Source organism: Pectinophora gossypiella, chromosome Z (genome assembly GCF_024362695.1).
Source record: "Pectinophora gossypiella chromosome Z, ilPecGoss1.1, whole genome shotgun sequence".
In the NCBI taxonomy this organism is placed as follows: Eukaryota; Metazoa; Arthropoda; class Insecta; order Lepidoptera; family Gelechiidae; genus Pectinophora; species Pectinophora gossypiella.
This window is the reverse complement of record NC_065433.1, coordinates 13,396,534-13,413,427: the sequence shown is the minus strand read 5'-3', so window position 1 is coordinate 13,413,427 and position 16,894 is coordinate 13,396,534. Positions and strand designations below refer to the sequence as shown.

The 16,894-nt window shown below is 35.6% G+C and overlaps 1 protein-coding gene across 2 annotated transcripts in view; it reads left to right on the top strand.

Annotated features, from left to right (window-relative positions):
• LOC126380678 (glutamate receptor 1-like) overlaps positions 1-16,894 on the top strand; it is a 137,745-nt gene that overhangs the window by 106,053 nt on the left and 14,798 nt on the right. For both annotated transcript variants that reach the window (XM_050030239.1, XM_050030238.1), the window contains exon 4: positions 2,351-2,480. In XM_050030239.1, coding sequence (XP_049886196.1) covers positions 2,351-2,480 — 130 coding nt within the window. The remainder of the gene's footprint in view (positions 1-2,350; positions 2,481-16,894) is intronic.

The following is a 16,894-nucleotide window of genomic DNA, read 5'->3' as shown; positions in this document are numbered from 1 at the left end:
CAGGGTCCACATAATACCAGCGTCGTGGTTCACGCCGCGACTTGTGCTGAGTGAGGCCCTTTTATCTCAGGACGTCCACCACCACCTTATGATCATTGTAATGAACATCCTGCTTGCTGTAATTGATGCTTAATGCTGTTTGTAAATGTTTTGTAAAAAAATTAAGTGATGTTATTGTCTTGTCTTTGTGTGTGGCGTGCTTTTATAATAAACAATTTCTATTCTGTTCTATTCTATAGATTGTGATATCCTCACTAATTAGTGAGGGCAAAACATAATTAGGTTTTGCGATGTATATTCCACAAATGCAACAATTATAGATACTTGTCTATGCAATAGTATTATACAAGAAAGCAATATTTAAAAGGAGGTGGTTGGGCTAGTAGCCCGGATCAGCCATATTCAATTCAATAAACATGACATCACGCCTGTGTCCCGGAAGGGGTAGGTAGAGGTGAATAATATGTACTTATCTACTGTTATTATCATTAACCAGGCACAAATCCTGAAACCACATAATATCAATTATCTATGTTCCAAACATGAAATCAAACTCATACAGTCGAATTCAGTGGTTTAGAGCACTTGATCATCTTGGCACATCAAAGAAATCAGGCAGGTTGTGTTGCACTAGTATGTTCCCTACCCTGTGTTGTATGTTCCCTAACCGTATCTTTTAGTAGATATAATTCCGACACCGGCGACTGCAGTCGACCGCAACTGTACGAAACAAATTCAGAATGCGGCGACAAAGCGACAGGTTGCTGTGGTCGGCAGCTTGTTGTCCGTTGTCGCCTTCGGGATCGTACCTGACTATGATTTAAAAAAGTTTCAAGTTAAAACTTAACTTGGCAACAAATAGTTATTATGGTAAAATTCAAAGCGTAGGATAACATCGCATAATCACAGAACCAAAACATAACTTGAGCTGGGTGTATTGTTGTTAATATACATTCCTACAGAATAAAACTGCGCATGGATAATGTACCTAAATATTATTATGCTTTATTTTATCTTGTTCTTTCCTTTTGTCATTTTTACACATTTCGTATTACTCCCCTGTGAAATCCATTTTTGAAGCAGAAAGGACATGAGGATTCTTCCGCATCGTCCGCCCTAATAATATTTTCAGTTTTGTATGGAATTTATTGTCACTATTACAGAATAAATAAAATCGATTTTTGTTTTGGTTATTAGAAAAAAAATTATGCCATCCAGTGATATGCCGAAAACGCGCCGAATTTTTCTGATGACTTTATCAGAACTTTCAAATCAATAAAAGAAAATTCTAGCTTATCTGTGAAATAGTGACTATAATTCCATATGAAACTGAAAACTTTTACAGTGCGTAAGTACTTTGCGCAAGAATTTTGGTCTGCTTTTAGCTTTAGAGGAAAATAAGAGCACCTGTGGCGTTTTAAATATCTATTTTGCGTAATAGGAGTACTTTCAAAATTATTTGGCTTCTCCAGAATTTATGCGAAGTCATTTTAGGTACCTACCTACTTATAAGTATTACATACTTATAAGTAGGTAGGTACCTAAGGTATTAAATATAAGTATTACAGAGACGCTATAAAAGAAAAAAGAACAATGTTTGACTAGCCGCTAAATTCAACTGAATACGTAATGGCTTTGTCCATATTTTTTTCAAGAATAACATTATTGTACAATTCCCTTATTATGAGATCTGTAATTATTTTATTTAAAGCAACCGAACTATATAGCAACTGTACCCGCCTTGGCTTGGGTCCCATTTTTGCTCTTGTCTTCTTGGAGAAATGCAGATCTTAATAGTAAAAACTGCATACAAATTCATTCAGTGGTTCTCGAGATTAGCCTGAACAGAGGAAGGCTTCCTTTTTATTATACTATGGATTTATTAAAAATCCAGGCACAAAGAGAAAATTAAACATAATAAAAAGAACTGATTCGGACGGGACTTGAACCCGCAGCTCTTGTCAAGCCAAGACGAGCATGTTAACCATCAGGTACCCCACAGGGTCCTCCTCCCGTCCAAGTTGAATTTGAATTTGAACATTCTTTCGATCTATGTATCGTCATTAAACCCTAAGCCCAAGCCCGGGTGAGTGCTATGAAAACATCAATCACAAAGAGTTCAGCTTAAAATTTAAATGAAAGCACACATTGCATTAAAACTGTTCAACTTATTAATTTTTAATTAAATTAAACATTTACAAGTTACCTGTATTTTTTTTCCGGATTATTGGAATATTTTGTGTTTCCTTTTGATTTCAATGATGCTATTGGGCTTTAGCGAAGGTTGTTAATTAAACAAGTTATTGGAAAATGTTTGCTACCGTGTAAAATAACATTTGTGATTTTGCAGGTAATCCCACCGTCGTCTGGTCTCATAGACTATGCAGTGAGTATGCGGCCGGATTACCACAAAGCCGTGATCGATACTATCACCTTCTACGGATGGAAAAACGTCATTTACATCTACGACTCTCATGATGGTAGGTACCTCTGAATTTGCAGGAATGGGTCAAAGGTCATCAACTTTATCATCGTTCATTTAACAAATATTGACAATATTAAGATTAGGGAGCTTTTAACACCTTAAATTAATATATTTTTTTAATTTATATTTGAGGCCATAAAATATTGGTAGGTAAATAAGAAACTAGTAAGACAACACTGGTGAGCACAAAACTAGTTAAATTATGTATTGCGGAACTACATTTTTTTTTTAAAGAAAACTTCACCTTTTGCACGTTTAAAAACTTGGTAATATACAATTCTCTATGCCATCTCTTCTTTCTTGGCACAACGTCTTACAAAACCAAAGATAATCCTGCAGTTGTACACAACACAACAATCTAAATAAAACGTTTCTGTTAAACACAAATTTTGCAAAAAAGGTTATTATAAAGTTACTCATTATTTAGAAGATATGAATGCATGGGATTATTTGTCTGAGAATTGATATTAGGGAGCTAAATTACTCAAATGTATAACAATATTTTATGTTTATTTTTTTTTAAAGAACGTCTAGGGCCCTGTGCCGAGGTTTCCTTGCAGCTTCTTTTCCCCGGCTATACAGGTTGTGAGAAGCTGCAGTAGTTTTAGGCGGATGAGCCGTCCGTTGTGTAAAAATTGACGATTCAAAGTGTAACTATGTTACCTACTGAATAAAGATATTTTGAATTTGAATTTGAAACTAACAGGCGCAAGATTAGCCAAATTCACTTTATGCGGTGTTTTCTGTATCCACCACAACTGCTTGCAATGTTACCACCATGTAAGACGTCATACTGTAGTCATAGTTTACAAAACGGTTAAGTACAAACTGCATGTACTTAATGTGTGTATATTGTATATTTTATCTATTATTAGTTTGAGTAGTGGATCTTAGGAGATTCACCGCATAAACATGAAGCACATATGATCTGAAGTTAAAACAAAGTACCACTGAGGTGCACTGTTACCACTAAGGAGCACAGCATAATATTAGAAATACATATTTAAGATCACTCTTATTTCCTATAACAAATAATGCTAATTAAAAACATCTACTATACTTTCGGACTTTCTATAAAAATAATATGGACAAAATAAAATTCTTTCCGACATACTTCTTCGAACATAGAGGCGGGCACCATTGCTGATAGGCCTACGAACTACAGAAAGTATGTGGCAGCATCTATACTTTCTATACTAATATTATAAAGCTGAAGAGTTTGTTTGTTTGTTTGTTTGTTTGAACGCGCTAATCTCCGAAACTACTGGTGCGATTTGAATAATTCTTTTTTTGTTGGATAGTCCATTTATCGAGGAAGGCTATAGGCTAAAAAACATTACGCTATGACCAATAGGAGCAAAGACAGAGCGGTAAATGTGTAAAAAACGGGGAAAATTATTCATTTTTGAAGGCTTTCTTTGCGTGCGCTGCGAAAACGGTTCAAGATACACAAAAAATATGTATGAAAGAATTATTCCTCTATACATGATCTAAAAAAAAGTCCGCGACGGCATATGTCTATCTTTTAAGGTTTAGTCACAATTACCGTTTTTATGGTACCAAAGTTGGTCGAAATAATTTGTTTAAGTTGTATCAACATAATAATATTAATCTTTATTCAAATATAAATATAAATATGTTGTTGGTTAAGAGTACTTCATCTATACTTATAATAAATCTGTAGAGAGGTCAATTCTATACATTAAATATTTTTTTAAAATAACTATCAGGGGGTGATAAGTGGTCGATACTGATGCCAAAAATGCAATCAGTAAAATTTTTGTCTGTCTGTCTGTCTGTATGTTCCTTATAGAAACAAAAACTACTGGACGGATTTTAATGAAACTTGGTACAATTATTCTTCACACTCCTGGACAGGTTATAGTATACTTTTCATCACGCTACAATCAATAGGAGCAGAGTAGTGAAGGGAAATCCTTTTGTATGAAAAATCTAAACCGCTCAAGTTAGACGTTTGAAATTTGGCATGCAGGTACCTTAGATACCGTAGAGGTGCACTAAGAAAGGAATTCCCGAAATTCCTACGGGAACGGGAATTAGCGGGAAAATCCTTTTGTATGAAAAATCTAAACCACTCAAGTTAGACGTTTGAAATTTGGCATGCAGGTACTTTAGTAAACTTAAAGCTTAGTTGCAACAGGATATTACAAAATTCCCACGGGAACGGTAGTTAGCGGGAAAAACATTTGTATGAAAAAATCAATTCTAAATAAAAGGAGAAACTGACTGACTCAGTGACTGACATATCAACGCATAGCCTGAACGGCTAAACGTAGGCATTTGAAATTTGGAAGGGACATAGCTTAGGTACCGTAGAGGTGCACTAAGAAAGGAATTCCCGGAATTCCCACGGAAACGGAAATTTGCGGGAAAATCCTTTTGTATGAAAAATCTAAACCGCTTAAGTTAGACGCTTGAAATTTGGCATGCAGGTACCTTAGTTAACTTAAAGCTTAGTTGCAACAGGATATTGCAAAATTCCCACGGAAACGGGAGTAAGCGGGAAAAAAACATTTGTATGAAAAAATCGAAACCGCGTAAGATAGATGTTTTCAATTCAATTCAATTAAATTATTTATTGCATTCCATGTAGTACAATGGGGTGTTACATAGGCATAGGAACTAAAACATGGACCCTGTAGGGCACAGCAACGTTGAAGGGAAGAGAGGAAGTGTGTTTTAAAATTAAAACTCAATGAACAATCAATTAAAAAAAAAATCAATTCAATCAATTGATTCAATCTAGCATGCATGCATACCTTAGTAAATATAAAGTTTATTTTTGGCTGTATTTTGAAAAATGGGAGTTATTGGGAAAAAAAAATTATGAAAAAATCTAAACTGCATAAGTATGCACTCCCACACACACAAAGATCTCTCTCTTATATAACACGCCACGCGGACGAAGTCGCGGGCAAAAGCTAGTACAATAGTATTTCTGACAGTAAGTACATTTTTTATATTTTTAAATGAAACGTTATTCTATAATTTTATTTATTTATTTAAACGGCATTTAGCAATGACAATTTGGGTAAACAGACTACCTTTAGGATACATGAAGTTCAATTAAATACTCGATAATGCTAAAATAAACACCATCTGGCTGATTTGACAGGTTCTTTTTCTTATTGTGTTGTGAGGTGTTGGATTGTGAGGTGGAATACCAGCCTCATCAACTCTGGTGTCAGGGTTACTACTGAGCCGCCAAAGGCCCCTGACATGGCTCGTGTAATGACTACTTACTTACAACAGTAAGTAGTAACCGGGACCAACGGCTTAACGTGCCTTCCGAAGCACGGATCATCTTACTTTCGGACAATCTGGTGATCAGCCAGTAATGTCCTAACCAAACTAGGGACCACAAAATATTTTTTGTGATATGTCCCCACCGGGAATCGAATCCGGAACCTCCGGATCGAGAGCTTAACACTCAACCAGTGGACCACGGAGGCTGATAAAAACAGCTCAAAATAGAGAATTAAATACTTACATAACGAATTATTCTCCAGTTTCCCCGCTTCAGATGCACCCACTCATCCAAAAGCACCTGATTAGGTACTAACAATATAACTAATAGTGTAAATGTGCGTACAGTATTGAAAGAATTATCCTTTAACTCCTAACCATTAAGGAGTTGACCTCCATCATCAGCCGAGCCATATAAGATTATCTTGTTACGTATAAAACTATAGAATACAACCACTAACGAACACCAAATCGCCACGGTCTATCCCACAGTTCATAAAGAATTAAATCCTAATTCCTGATTTTTGAAGGTCACGACTTTCCATCATCAACTCACTTGATATTATAACTAACATTCTGAATTTGTGTACACAAGACTCGATTTGAAGGATAATTATTCCACTACTGTTAGCGAAAGAATTATCCTTTAACTCCTAACCATTGAGGAGTTGACCTTCTGTCACCAGCTCAGCCTCGTAACATTATTACGATCGGATATAAACGCAGATGTAGCTTTCAAAAATACACTTTTAACATTACATGTGCCTATTGCCCATGTAAAATTTTAGAGTTGCCCTCGACTTTGGGATTCCATCATCGGATCATGACATGCTGACAATGAAACCACCTGGGAACCACACCCTTTTGAATAAAAACATTTAATTTTCCAAATTGGTCCAGGCGTCTTTGAGTAATCGGGGAACGTACATAAAAAAAATATTCTGATGAATTGAGAACCTCCTCCTTTTTTTAAAATCGGTTAAAAATTACTAGTCACGCGGTAGCGATGCGCGCGCCATCTAGCGCCAAAACGCCACCTTCGGCTGCTCGCAAGAAATACAATGTCGTTTAATTTTGCAAATCTATTGTATACATAAGAAGTGATGTATATTTACGTTGTGTTGCTAAAACCTATATTAAAGACTTCAAAGGCATGATCCAAAATACGTAGAGGAAAATAAAGTTAGAAAACGTGAAGTGAATTTTAAAGGGTTTACAGGAAAAATACGATACGACGAAGGGATTTCCGTCATACCTAAATATAAAGTCGCCGGCTCCCGTTGCCCTCATTACAGGGAAAGGGACTTAACACGTCATTGAAAATGGACTCGCCGTATGTCACACGAAACATCAATCAAACAGTTAGATTTTTCTTGGCGTCACCGTGAAGCTTACAATTTAAAAAAAAAATGTGGAACTCGGACTACTCAAATAAACCTGTCTGCACTTTTTTTTTAAATATCTTCAAATGTTCCATAGAAAAGATTAATACTAATGAAGTTTATTTACACTTGGAGTTTGGGGTAGGATAGTAGATATGTGCGTTACCCTTTTCTTTATTTAGGTTCCATTGTTTCGCGTATATTATTTGCGGACAATGGTGGCGGTAATTTCATGTATCACTAAACATTTAAGCTTCGTGTAGTTAATAAAGAAAAATTGTGTGAAACATTTAAAAAATGCATGCGACTAATAACTTGTCAGTAGACAAGTTACGTTACGTTACGTTATACAGTAGTATAACGTCACACTATGTTAAAGTTTCGCCATTACCAGGCTAACTGGAATTTAGACTCCGCTCCATCGACTCTGGTTAAACATTTTATTTGCTCAGGTATTTATCCTCATTTATATTCCAGACGGGTGAGTATTAAAATGGATAAATGCTTTTATTTCTAAAGGGGAAACGGCGTTTAAAAAAAATAGCTCCGTTGGAATGTTAATGTGGCATGCACGAAACGCGAAAGCGTAGGGTTTTTAATTCTTTACAATGTAAGTACTCGTTATTGCTTAATTCGCTTCAAGATACAGTGAATTCGATTATTTTTAACGTCTTTTCAACACAAAATCGATTATAAATGTACTTTATAATCTATTTTTTTTAAAGAATGGTAAAAGGACTGAACATACAACCTAGTATGTACAAGTAGACTACGATAAAATTACAAAGATGAGGTATAAAAAATACCTTTTAACAAATTCTTTACAAAAAGTGAAACCAAAAATTCTTTTAAGCTTTATTTTATATATTTACTTTACAATTTCTACTAATTAAGCTTCTCAAGCGTTTTAAGCTTAAGGAAAATGAAGGGTACCAAATTTCAATAAAAACTTTTTTACTCACCTTTTTGGGGATACCTGACTAAAAATACTATATCTAACTTTTTAATTCTCTTCTATAGAGAGGGACACCTCTAAATCACTTTCATTCGTTTCCCAGCTTTTCATAATACTTACAAAAAGTTTTTTCATCACTGAAGTTCTTTACGCGTGCGTTAATGAAGAATAGTATTTTTTGTGAATTCAAATGTGTTCAATGTAATCCATTCTTTATAACACTTTCTAAAATCACAATTTGCAAAATAAAGTGATCTGGAGGGTTAGCCAAGTTCCAAACGATTACGAAAAGCGACAGCGACATATATTTTTATCACTGTCACTGTCGTTTTTTGTAATCGTTAGCAACTTAGCTAAAACATACGTATAATATGCTATACATGATAAACATCTTTTTATTTTGGTATCAAAATATAAACAAAACGTTAATAACGTGCCGTTCCCGTAAATACTCATCATTATTCACATCGTTTTTTAGTTTAGCTATTAAATCCAAGTCGGAAAAGTTGCATGTGTAGAATTCGGAGTGGAATAATCAACTAATGAATTTGACCTTTAGCAAAGATATCTCACTTAAACATCAGTATGTTGAGAGACGTATTCGCGGATCCAAAGCGAGTTGAAATTCATTTTATGTCGCAGTCACAAGATCACCTCCGAGAAAAGAGCACTTTGCAAACGGAAAAGCCCATTTACATATAAAACGTGGTTGCAGAGTAGGTACATCTAGCTATCTATGAATATACTAGTTTCATTATCCATGTTAAATGTTTCGCTCAAAACACATTAACTTTCAAGATTTTTATACCTAATGGTAATTCAGAACTTAAGTCATTTCTTTCTAAATTTTATGACCCCATTACACTAGAAGTTATGAAAACAAAATTGTAACAACACAAAATTCACATTAAATACTGGAGCTATCTTACCGCGGGAGAATAAAAATGAAAGAGATATAAAAAGCAAGTGCGGATGTCATCGCAGGCGGTCGAGTCGCCCGCGCCGGATATGATGCAGATGTTAAGTAGAGGTAGATATAAAACAACCATGAGCATTAAGTACGTATAAAAGAAAGAGCGGCACTAAAAACCTTCTAAAGTAAAAGGGATTAGGCTCATACGACGCTTCGTGATATCAGAAAAAAACGGAAATAAAGTAGAAATCGGTTTCTCGAGGAAACGGAACAGAGATCGCTCCAGATACCCAAATAACACCCTCTTCACACTGTCTGTCACATCAAAGTTTATGTTATAAGGCTAATTTGAATACGGGCTCAGTTATTGCAATGGAAATTAAAATGTCTAACGGAGTCATCCGCGTTTAGATGCATATAAAGTTGACATTTGACGGGATCGTTTTTCAACTTCTCGCTAGCACGTTTGCTTATTTAGTTCCATTTCCCTCGACTCTTAGAAACGACAGTTAGAAAATCACTTATTTAACATTTCTACAAATGATGAACTCCGACAGTTTACTTCCTTATAAGTTTCATCCGTGAAACTTTTGCTCTCATACATAGATTTAATATTGAATCTTATTTTATTGTAAAATTATTGTAGTAGTTTGTACAAGGACAATAATATAACAATAATAAATAATACATATATTGTAGAAAAAACGACAATACTTAAACTAACAGTATCAATTGTTAATAGTTTTTGTATTGCACTGTATAAAACGTCTCTCATTGGCTCGGAAAACAGCCCACTAACATAACATAACAATTCTCTCCAATTATTCCTCTGCTCTACTTTATTACAATCATTCCTATCATTGCCGACTTGGCAATATGGAAATAATGAAGTATCTAGAGCTGTTAGGACACTTATCCAAAAATGGGGCTGGGGTCAATCCAACAGTATACGTAAATGAACGAACACAATAACTAAGTACAAATTAAATTTGACTATTCACTGACCAGGAGTGCTCGCTGGGATACTGACAAACACAAAAATGAAGACTGTGTTCGGCGCAAACGTTGATTTGAGACTGATGAAATGAAAACTAAAAAATGAGAATTCAGAAGGGGGAGCTGCGAAAACTTTAAAGATAACTTAACCAGTAAGGAAGTCAGGACGGTGATTAAAGAGGTAGGATGACAACCGAGAAGGTTTCCAGACAAATTCTTAGCACATCTAACTACTAGATGTTGAGTAGAAATTACTAAAGGCTTCTAGTCCAAACATCTCCACCAAACCGTACTCCATTTCAAACCCGCTTCGGTTGAATGAGGGGAGACCTGTGCCCAGCAGTCGGATTTATGTAAGTTTGTTTTGTTTAGTATTTTACATATCTTTGTTTTGGCTTTTTATTATTAGGTTTGTAGAGTAAAATTTTACGTAAACAATTACAACACCTCGAAACCAATTTATTTTAAAACTTTGGCTTATAATATTTAAGTTCGTTTTAAACTCGAAGGTTTAGTAGTTATTGTACTAAACACTTACGTTGGAACATCCCTAAAATAATTTAATGTTTCACAAAGCGTCGGCTAACTTCGGATGTAAAGTTTGAACTTGAATCATCTCTGCAAAGATGAATATCGTATTGTCGTGGAGTTTCTTGCGAAGGTTCTTCTACCCAACCAAAACACATTTTGAAGCGATGTTAGGATATCGATGTGTACCTAAATGAGACCCAGCGAGTGATTTTGGGAAAACAAAAAATAAGACTATGAAGACAACTATAAAATACTTAAATAAAATCAAGTGAGTAAAACATATATACTTACAATAAATATATACCCAATGATTTTAGAAATAGGTACACTTGCACTAAATGAGTTATAAATGTATCTTAAGTGTAATTTTACAAACACCACCATTATAATTACCTATAGACGGCAATACGGCTTACTACCTGGCCTAAAATAAAGCTCGATGAGGTGTGGGTATTTAATTAATCTTGCGACGGATGTACCTCTGACTAACCTAATTAGGAATATAGTCGTGAGCTCATAATAATTTTACCAAGTCAAAACGCTTCCCTTTGTTTTAAAATCCACCACAAAGTTGCACAATCATCGTTTACTGGCGTCATCGTGATTCGTGTCGATTACAGTTCCCTTGTTGAATATCAATCGTTAGCATTTTTCATGTCTCTCAATCTCTTTATGCAAAGTTTATACTGGTAACATTTTTAAATTATGTATTAAATTCCTTTCCAACCTCACTAACAAATCTCTTGAAATTAACAAACAAACGCGGTATATTGTGCACATTTTGAAATTCAACACATTAATTTAATTAAAACTTATTTTTCGACCGTCTCATACGGCGCACTGTGAACGGTGCCTTTTCAACGCGTTATTGTCGAATATTATAATTAGACCAAATGACACTAATTTGCGGTAGGTATAAAGATTCAAAGCGTGGAGTGGTATAACCGGCAACAATGCTCCACGAGAAGGCAATAACGGAATCTCCCCGCCCGACTCAATGCCTCCTAGCCTATTTATCGCATGCTCTTTGCATCTCCCTTTTCAGTAATGGCGCCTACTCGGTACCTACCTATTCTTCCTGCGCGGGAAAAAACTGCCAGCATTTCACGTAGTCAGAAACAGCAAACTTTACAACTCGAACGTTTTTGTGTTCCCGTCTCAATGGAAGTTGCGCAGCATTGAGTAAATACAAGTGCAAACAGTTTTAAATAAACTGCAAGTGCTGTTATAGCGGGACGAGAAAATTTGTATTCATTTCAGTCCACCGCGCAACGTTACTGGTATAGTTACGACAGGACCAATTACATATTTATTCGTTACGTACCCCATTTACGCTGATGTTGCGTTTAACGGTAAATTTTTGCCGACTCATTAGACTTAAATTTATTTGGGATAAGGCATACTCCATGACAGCGATAGATTATTATTTGACTGTGGTGGTGTTATTGAAGCTCCTAATCGTCTAACTCGATACAGGCTACAATAGAGACGTGATCCCCGAGTATTGTCGCTACAGAATAAGAAGGATTTACAGAATCTCTGAATAAAACAACCTAGCATCTCGACTCAGCCGAGTAAATGCCTTTGTAATCACATTGCACAAGAGTTTGTGGGCCAAACATGAAATAAACTTTAGATATGTGTATATTCAGCATTCCATTAGGCTTTGGTGTTAATATAATTAGCTACATTATTAAATAATTATATGCTCGAGTAAGTGTATAATTTCATTACATAGTACTCCAATAAAAAGCTACGATCATTATGATCCATTTGATCATTTATAATAAGTACACCAATTCAATTCCCTCATGCCGTAAAATAAGTTTATTAAACAATATCAATACACAACTTGCTTTTGTCTAGAAAATTTTACGTTATTTTTAGAGTTAAACGCTGTTTGTAGCGCTGTAAGTGTGAACAGAAGTATCTAGATCATCGCCTCGTTACAATAAGTAACTACTTACTTATAGATCTTCTTTGTAATTGGTCCTCTTCGAAAAATGAAATAAATATTGGCCGAGCCTTAATACCGAACTCCATCAATTCGGAATAATATTTTCCTGAATAAAATTTTATGCATCACTATTTTAGACCGGCTACCGTACCGGTTCCATGTGGATTCTAGATAGAAACGGTTTTATCGACTTCCAATTTATTCAGCAAGTTTAATGTATAAAATCCGGGGATTTTCCGCTTCTGACCGCATACTGGGTGGGTTCTTTGCTGAAACCATAATGAATTTTATTGCTTTTGCATTAAACCGCGCAACTTAGTTATGCCCACGCGATTTACTTTCATAAGCGTATGCGAATATGGTTTCCGACATTCGACCCGTTAGATCTTCGTTATTGCCTTCCGTCTCCATATCCGACTTCCGATGGTACCTATGTATCATGTCAATGACATTAATTTAAACTAATAATTTTAAACGCAATAGTTGTACGTTAATATAATATATTGTATGATAATAGGTGGACCTAAGTGTTGTACCTACGTACAAAAAAATAAAAAAGTAAGCACGGGTAGGCATGCCAGACAAATAGGAAACAAGCGAAAAATGAGTATAAAATGACGTCATAGCCATTTAACTTAGAATAACACTGAGAAATACCAACAAAATATGGTACGAAGGCGCACGAATACTTACAATGATAGTTGGAGTAGGAAAGGGAATTCGTTACGTGATCTGGGAGCACGGGAGTGCCCCCGCCAAGACGGCCAAAGGGAAGAGCAAGGGCAGGGCACTACCTACCTTTTTCTCAAAACGTTTGGGTTATACCAGATAAACCCAATTCTCAGGATATGTTGTCAGCAGTGAACTTATTAAACAATAAATTTTCAAATACATTTGTACTAAATATACCTACTTTAGATTCTATCCATATGTAAAAAACCCCGATTTGACCAAACTCTACAGATCATCATAATTATAAGTACTTCCAGATGTCTTAGAAGGCTGAAATTTGGGATATAAGCTAGCTTTAGTACACAAACAAAAAATATCTGAAACTTGGCGTTTTCAATCCCCAAGCAGAGACAAATTTATTAATGCGGTTAAGTTGTATAGTAATTATATTGAACGATGTGAAAAGATAAGTTTGTCGCACGTGTGACGAACGATGTGAAAAGAAGTGAAATCCCAACAAAAACGTTTTCATGTAAAATGATGCCAAGACGAGATCATATCGATCGCAATGTCAAAAAGTTATCAGATCTCATGTACAGCCAAGCTTCTAACTCCACACATTCTAACAAACACTAAGTTCACAAACTCTAACACTTTAGGCAAAATATGTGACTTGGCCGTAGGGAATGCAATGCCGATCTCTCTGAATCCCGATCTCGTCTTATTTTTCGGGATCAATCCCGAAGCATAATATGACAAGATCCCATTCGAGATTGACGGGATTGGGCGAATCTCCTTGAGTTATACTTTTTGATTTGATTATGCTGATTCCCAAAGAAAACTTATTTTTTAGTTAGTAATATTGAAGAAAAAAGGTTTTTATTTTCTTTCAAAAAATATTTAGTTTTAATTAACTTCACTGTCACAAACAAGCAGTTTTCATCGCGTTCAGCCATCCTAACGTTAATTTTTTTTATGTTAACTAGACGAGAGCCCGAAAATTTCGGATCTCGCAACATTGATATTTCCAATCCCGCGGGATCTCGAATTTGCGATTTTGAGTCGGGATTGCATTCCCTACATGGCCGTTGGGAACAGTTTGGAAATATCAACGTGACAAAATCAAAACTTTGAAAATCTTGAAATACCTTTAGGAAATAGTCGCTGAAAAGCTGCATTAAAGAGGTAAGATCGGCATAGATGTAGTTTCTTTCCCCGAAGTCACGAACCGTGAGCAATTGACTTCTTGGCCAGCGGCAGAGGCTCCATTCATCTCACACAATATAAGAAAAGACGTAATCATGTCTAGAGAGGAATCACGTCCAACGAGCGACAACGCCGGAATTCCGTCGGACCCGACATCCCCTGCAGTCTACACAGTAGATAATTTTCTTTACAAAAAGAAACGGCTTTCTTGCTTTATGCTTTTTCTCTAAAATTAGGATAACAAGCCAAACAATTTACCGCTTTTGCCGTATTCAATAAGTCAAATCAATTGCCGACATGAAAGGAACGAAATAAAATGAATGAAACGTGCAAAAAATAAATACGAAATTTGTAGTGCTGAAAACGAAAGAATTTATATTCAATATAGTAAGGGTTAATTATTAAAGGCCATAGGTAACCTTGAATCATAGTTATCTAATCTTGAAAGTACCGTTAATCTCCTGCTACTCAGTAGGTATACTTTATAAAATTATTAATCAACTGCCGCTGGTTCCGCAAAAACTCAAAAATGCTTCAAGGCTATCCGAAAATAATTTTCATTTACAGTTGGACCCCAGTAGGTGGCGTTGCGAACACGGATATCTCCAAAATATTACTAATCGGAGGAATGACAGAGAATTTTTTTCTTGTTTCATACTTTTCAGAGCGCGATTTTTACGTGGTCGGGTTTTAGTTTATAAACTTTTATTTTATCATTAATGTGAGGCTGAATGTTGATTTTTGAACGAAGACTGATAGATAAAAGTTGGATGATTGAGTTGAAACGAACAGATTGTGAGAAGTGATTTTGAAAAGGAAGGAGACGTTAGGTGGGAGCCGAGGTGGAAGGGTGTTTTTTTTATCTGCGTATACACAAACAATAAGTGTGTATTGTAAGAAAAGGAAATTAAAATCTGTTCAAGGGTGCCATCTTATTTATTTCTTGCCCGGTGATCCCACATTAATAGAGATAATTGGTCTAAGACACAGACAATACAATATGAAGAATATAAATTGATAAGTACCTATGTGTTTCATTCATTATCAGCCGTACGACGTCCATGGCCTCCCCCAAGGATCTCCACGACGATCTAAAGTATGTAGTATTATGAAATATGTCTTGCAAACTGTAAATTATAATTTATAAAGTAGTCTTTAAAAGCTAACAACAAAATGTAAGTTATGCACGTAATATGCGTGTGAACGAGTATGTATGTGTCAACTCGTAATTATGCTGTTGTTGTCCCAAATAATAAAAAAATAAAATAAACTCGTTAGCGCGCTATATCTCCACAACAAAATAAACAGTACTTTAATCTGATACAAATATCGGTTAGCAGTGTTAAGTCATGAAGATATGCGAATAATTTACCAATTTACGACCTTAAAATGAGCAGGATATTTTCAATATACTGCGATACAGGATTACTGTGAAACGGCGTGCGAAATAACTTTTGAGTAGCTGTCTTTGTTGTGTCGTTGTCGTCTGCGTTAACGTCGGGATCGAAACAAGTATCTCGAAAAGTAGTTTTTGCTAAGCATCCAAGAAAACGGAAATGTTATTTCTTTCAAAAGTTTTCGTGTATCTATGACTCGGAGAAACTTCATCTACTGCCAGCTTTATAAACTCGTGATTAAGCATTTCTGGGTTTCTTCCTTAAAAAATCAACAAGCCGACCATTTTTGAACTGTCCTAAGTGAAGTTCGAAGTTAGTGCTGATCCTGCCAGCGGATAAGCCCAGAGTCGTTACTGAGCTGGACTTTTAAAGATAAAGAAAAACTTTTCGATTCGAATTTGGCAGATGTTGCAAAAAGACGTTCGAGAAGTAAGTGCTCTGCGACCGACGGGACGAACGCGCGCCGCGAAAGTCCGATACGTCCAACTCTGAACATCTAAAGACTTTACCTCGTATGGAATGAGTCCCCTCGAAACCGACTAGCATCTTGTATTATCTGGGGTAGTTTGTTACGAACGCTGTGCATCCGGAGTTTTTCAACTGCGAACTTTTGTTAGTCGAGTTAATAAAACTACCGCCTTTTTTCTGATTGATGTTGTTTTCCATTTAACTTTAAATTCCAGTCCGTATCACGACAAAAGCTATGCTATGACTATAGCAGAATTAAAAAGTATTCCTACGAGTAGATAAAGCATTATTTGATTAAAACACGCAGTACGTAATATAAAAGACAACGGGCAAAAGTTTATTGGAGGGTGTATGTAACTGTTCCAATTTGAATTACTCAGGTCACATAGCTTATTGTGGATTAGAACTCGATAATGAACACCACCGCCTATTTTACTCTTTCTATTTCTCTTTTGTTTTTTTTGTTCCTATGGATTCAGTTACCATTTGGATAAAATAAAACGAACTTTTATACTTAGAAAATAACTTAATTATCTGTCTATATTTTTCATTATCTCACCATGTCTCTGAATCGTTTGTGCTAGGGAAGTCGTTCTTCTTCTTTTTATCGTGTGGGTTGTGAGGTGGAATACCAGTCCGGGAACTATATTTACTTTTAATGTTAG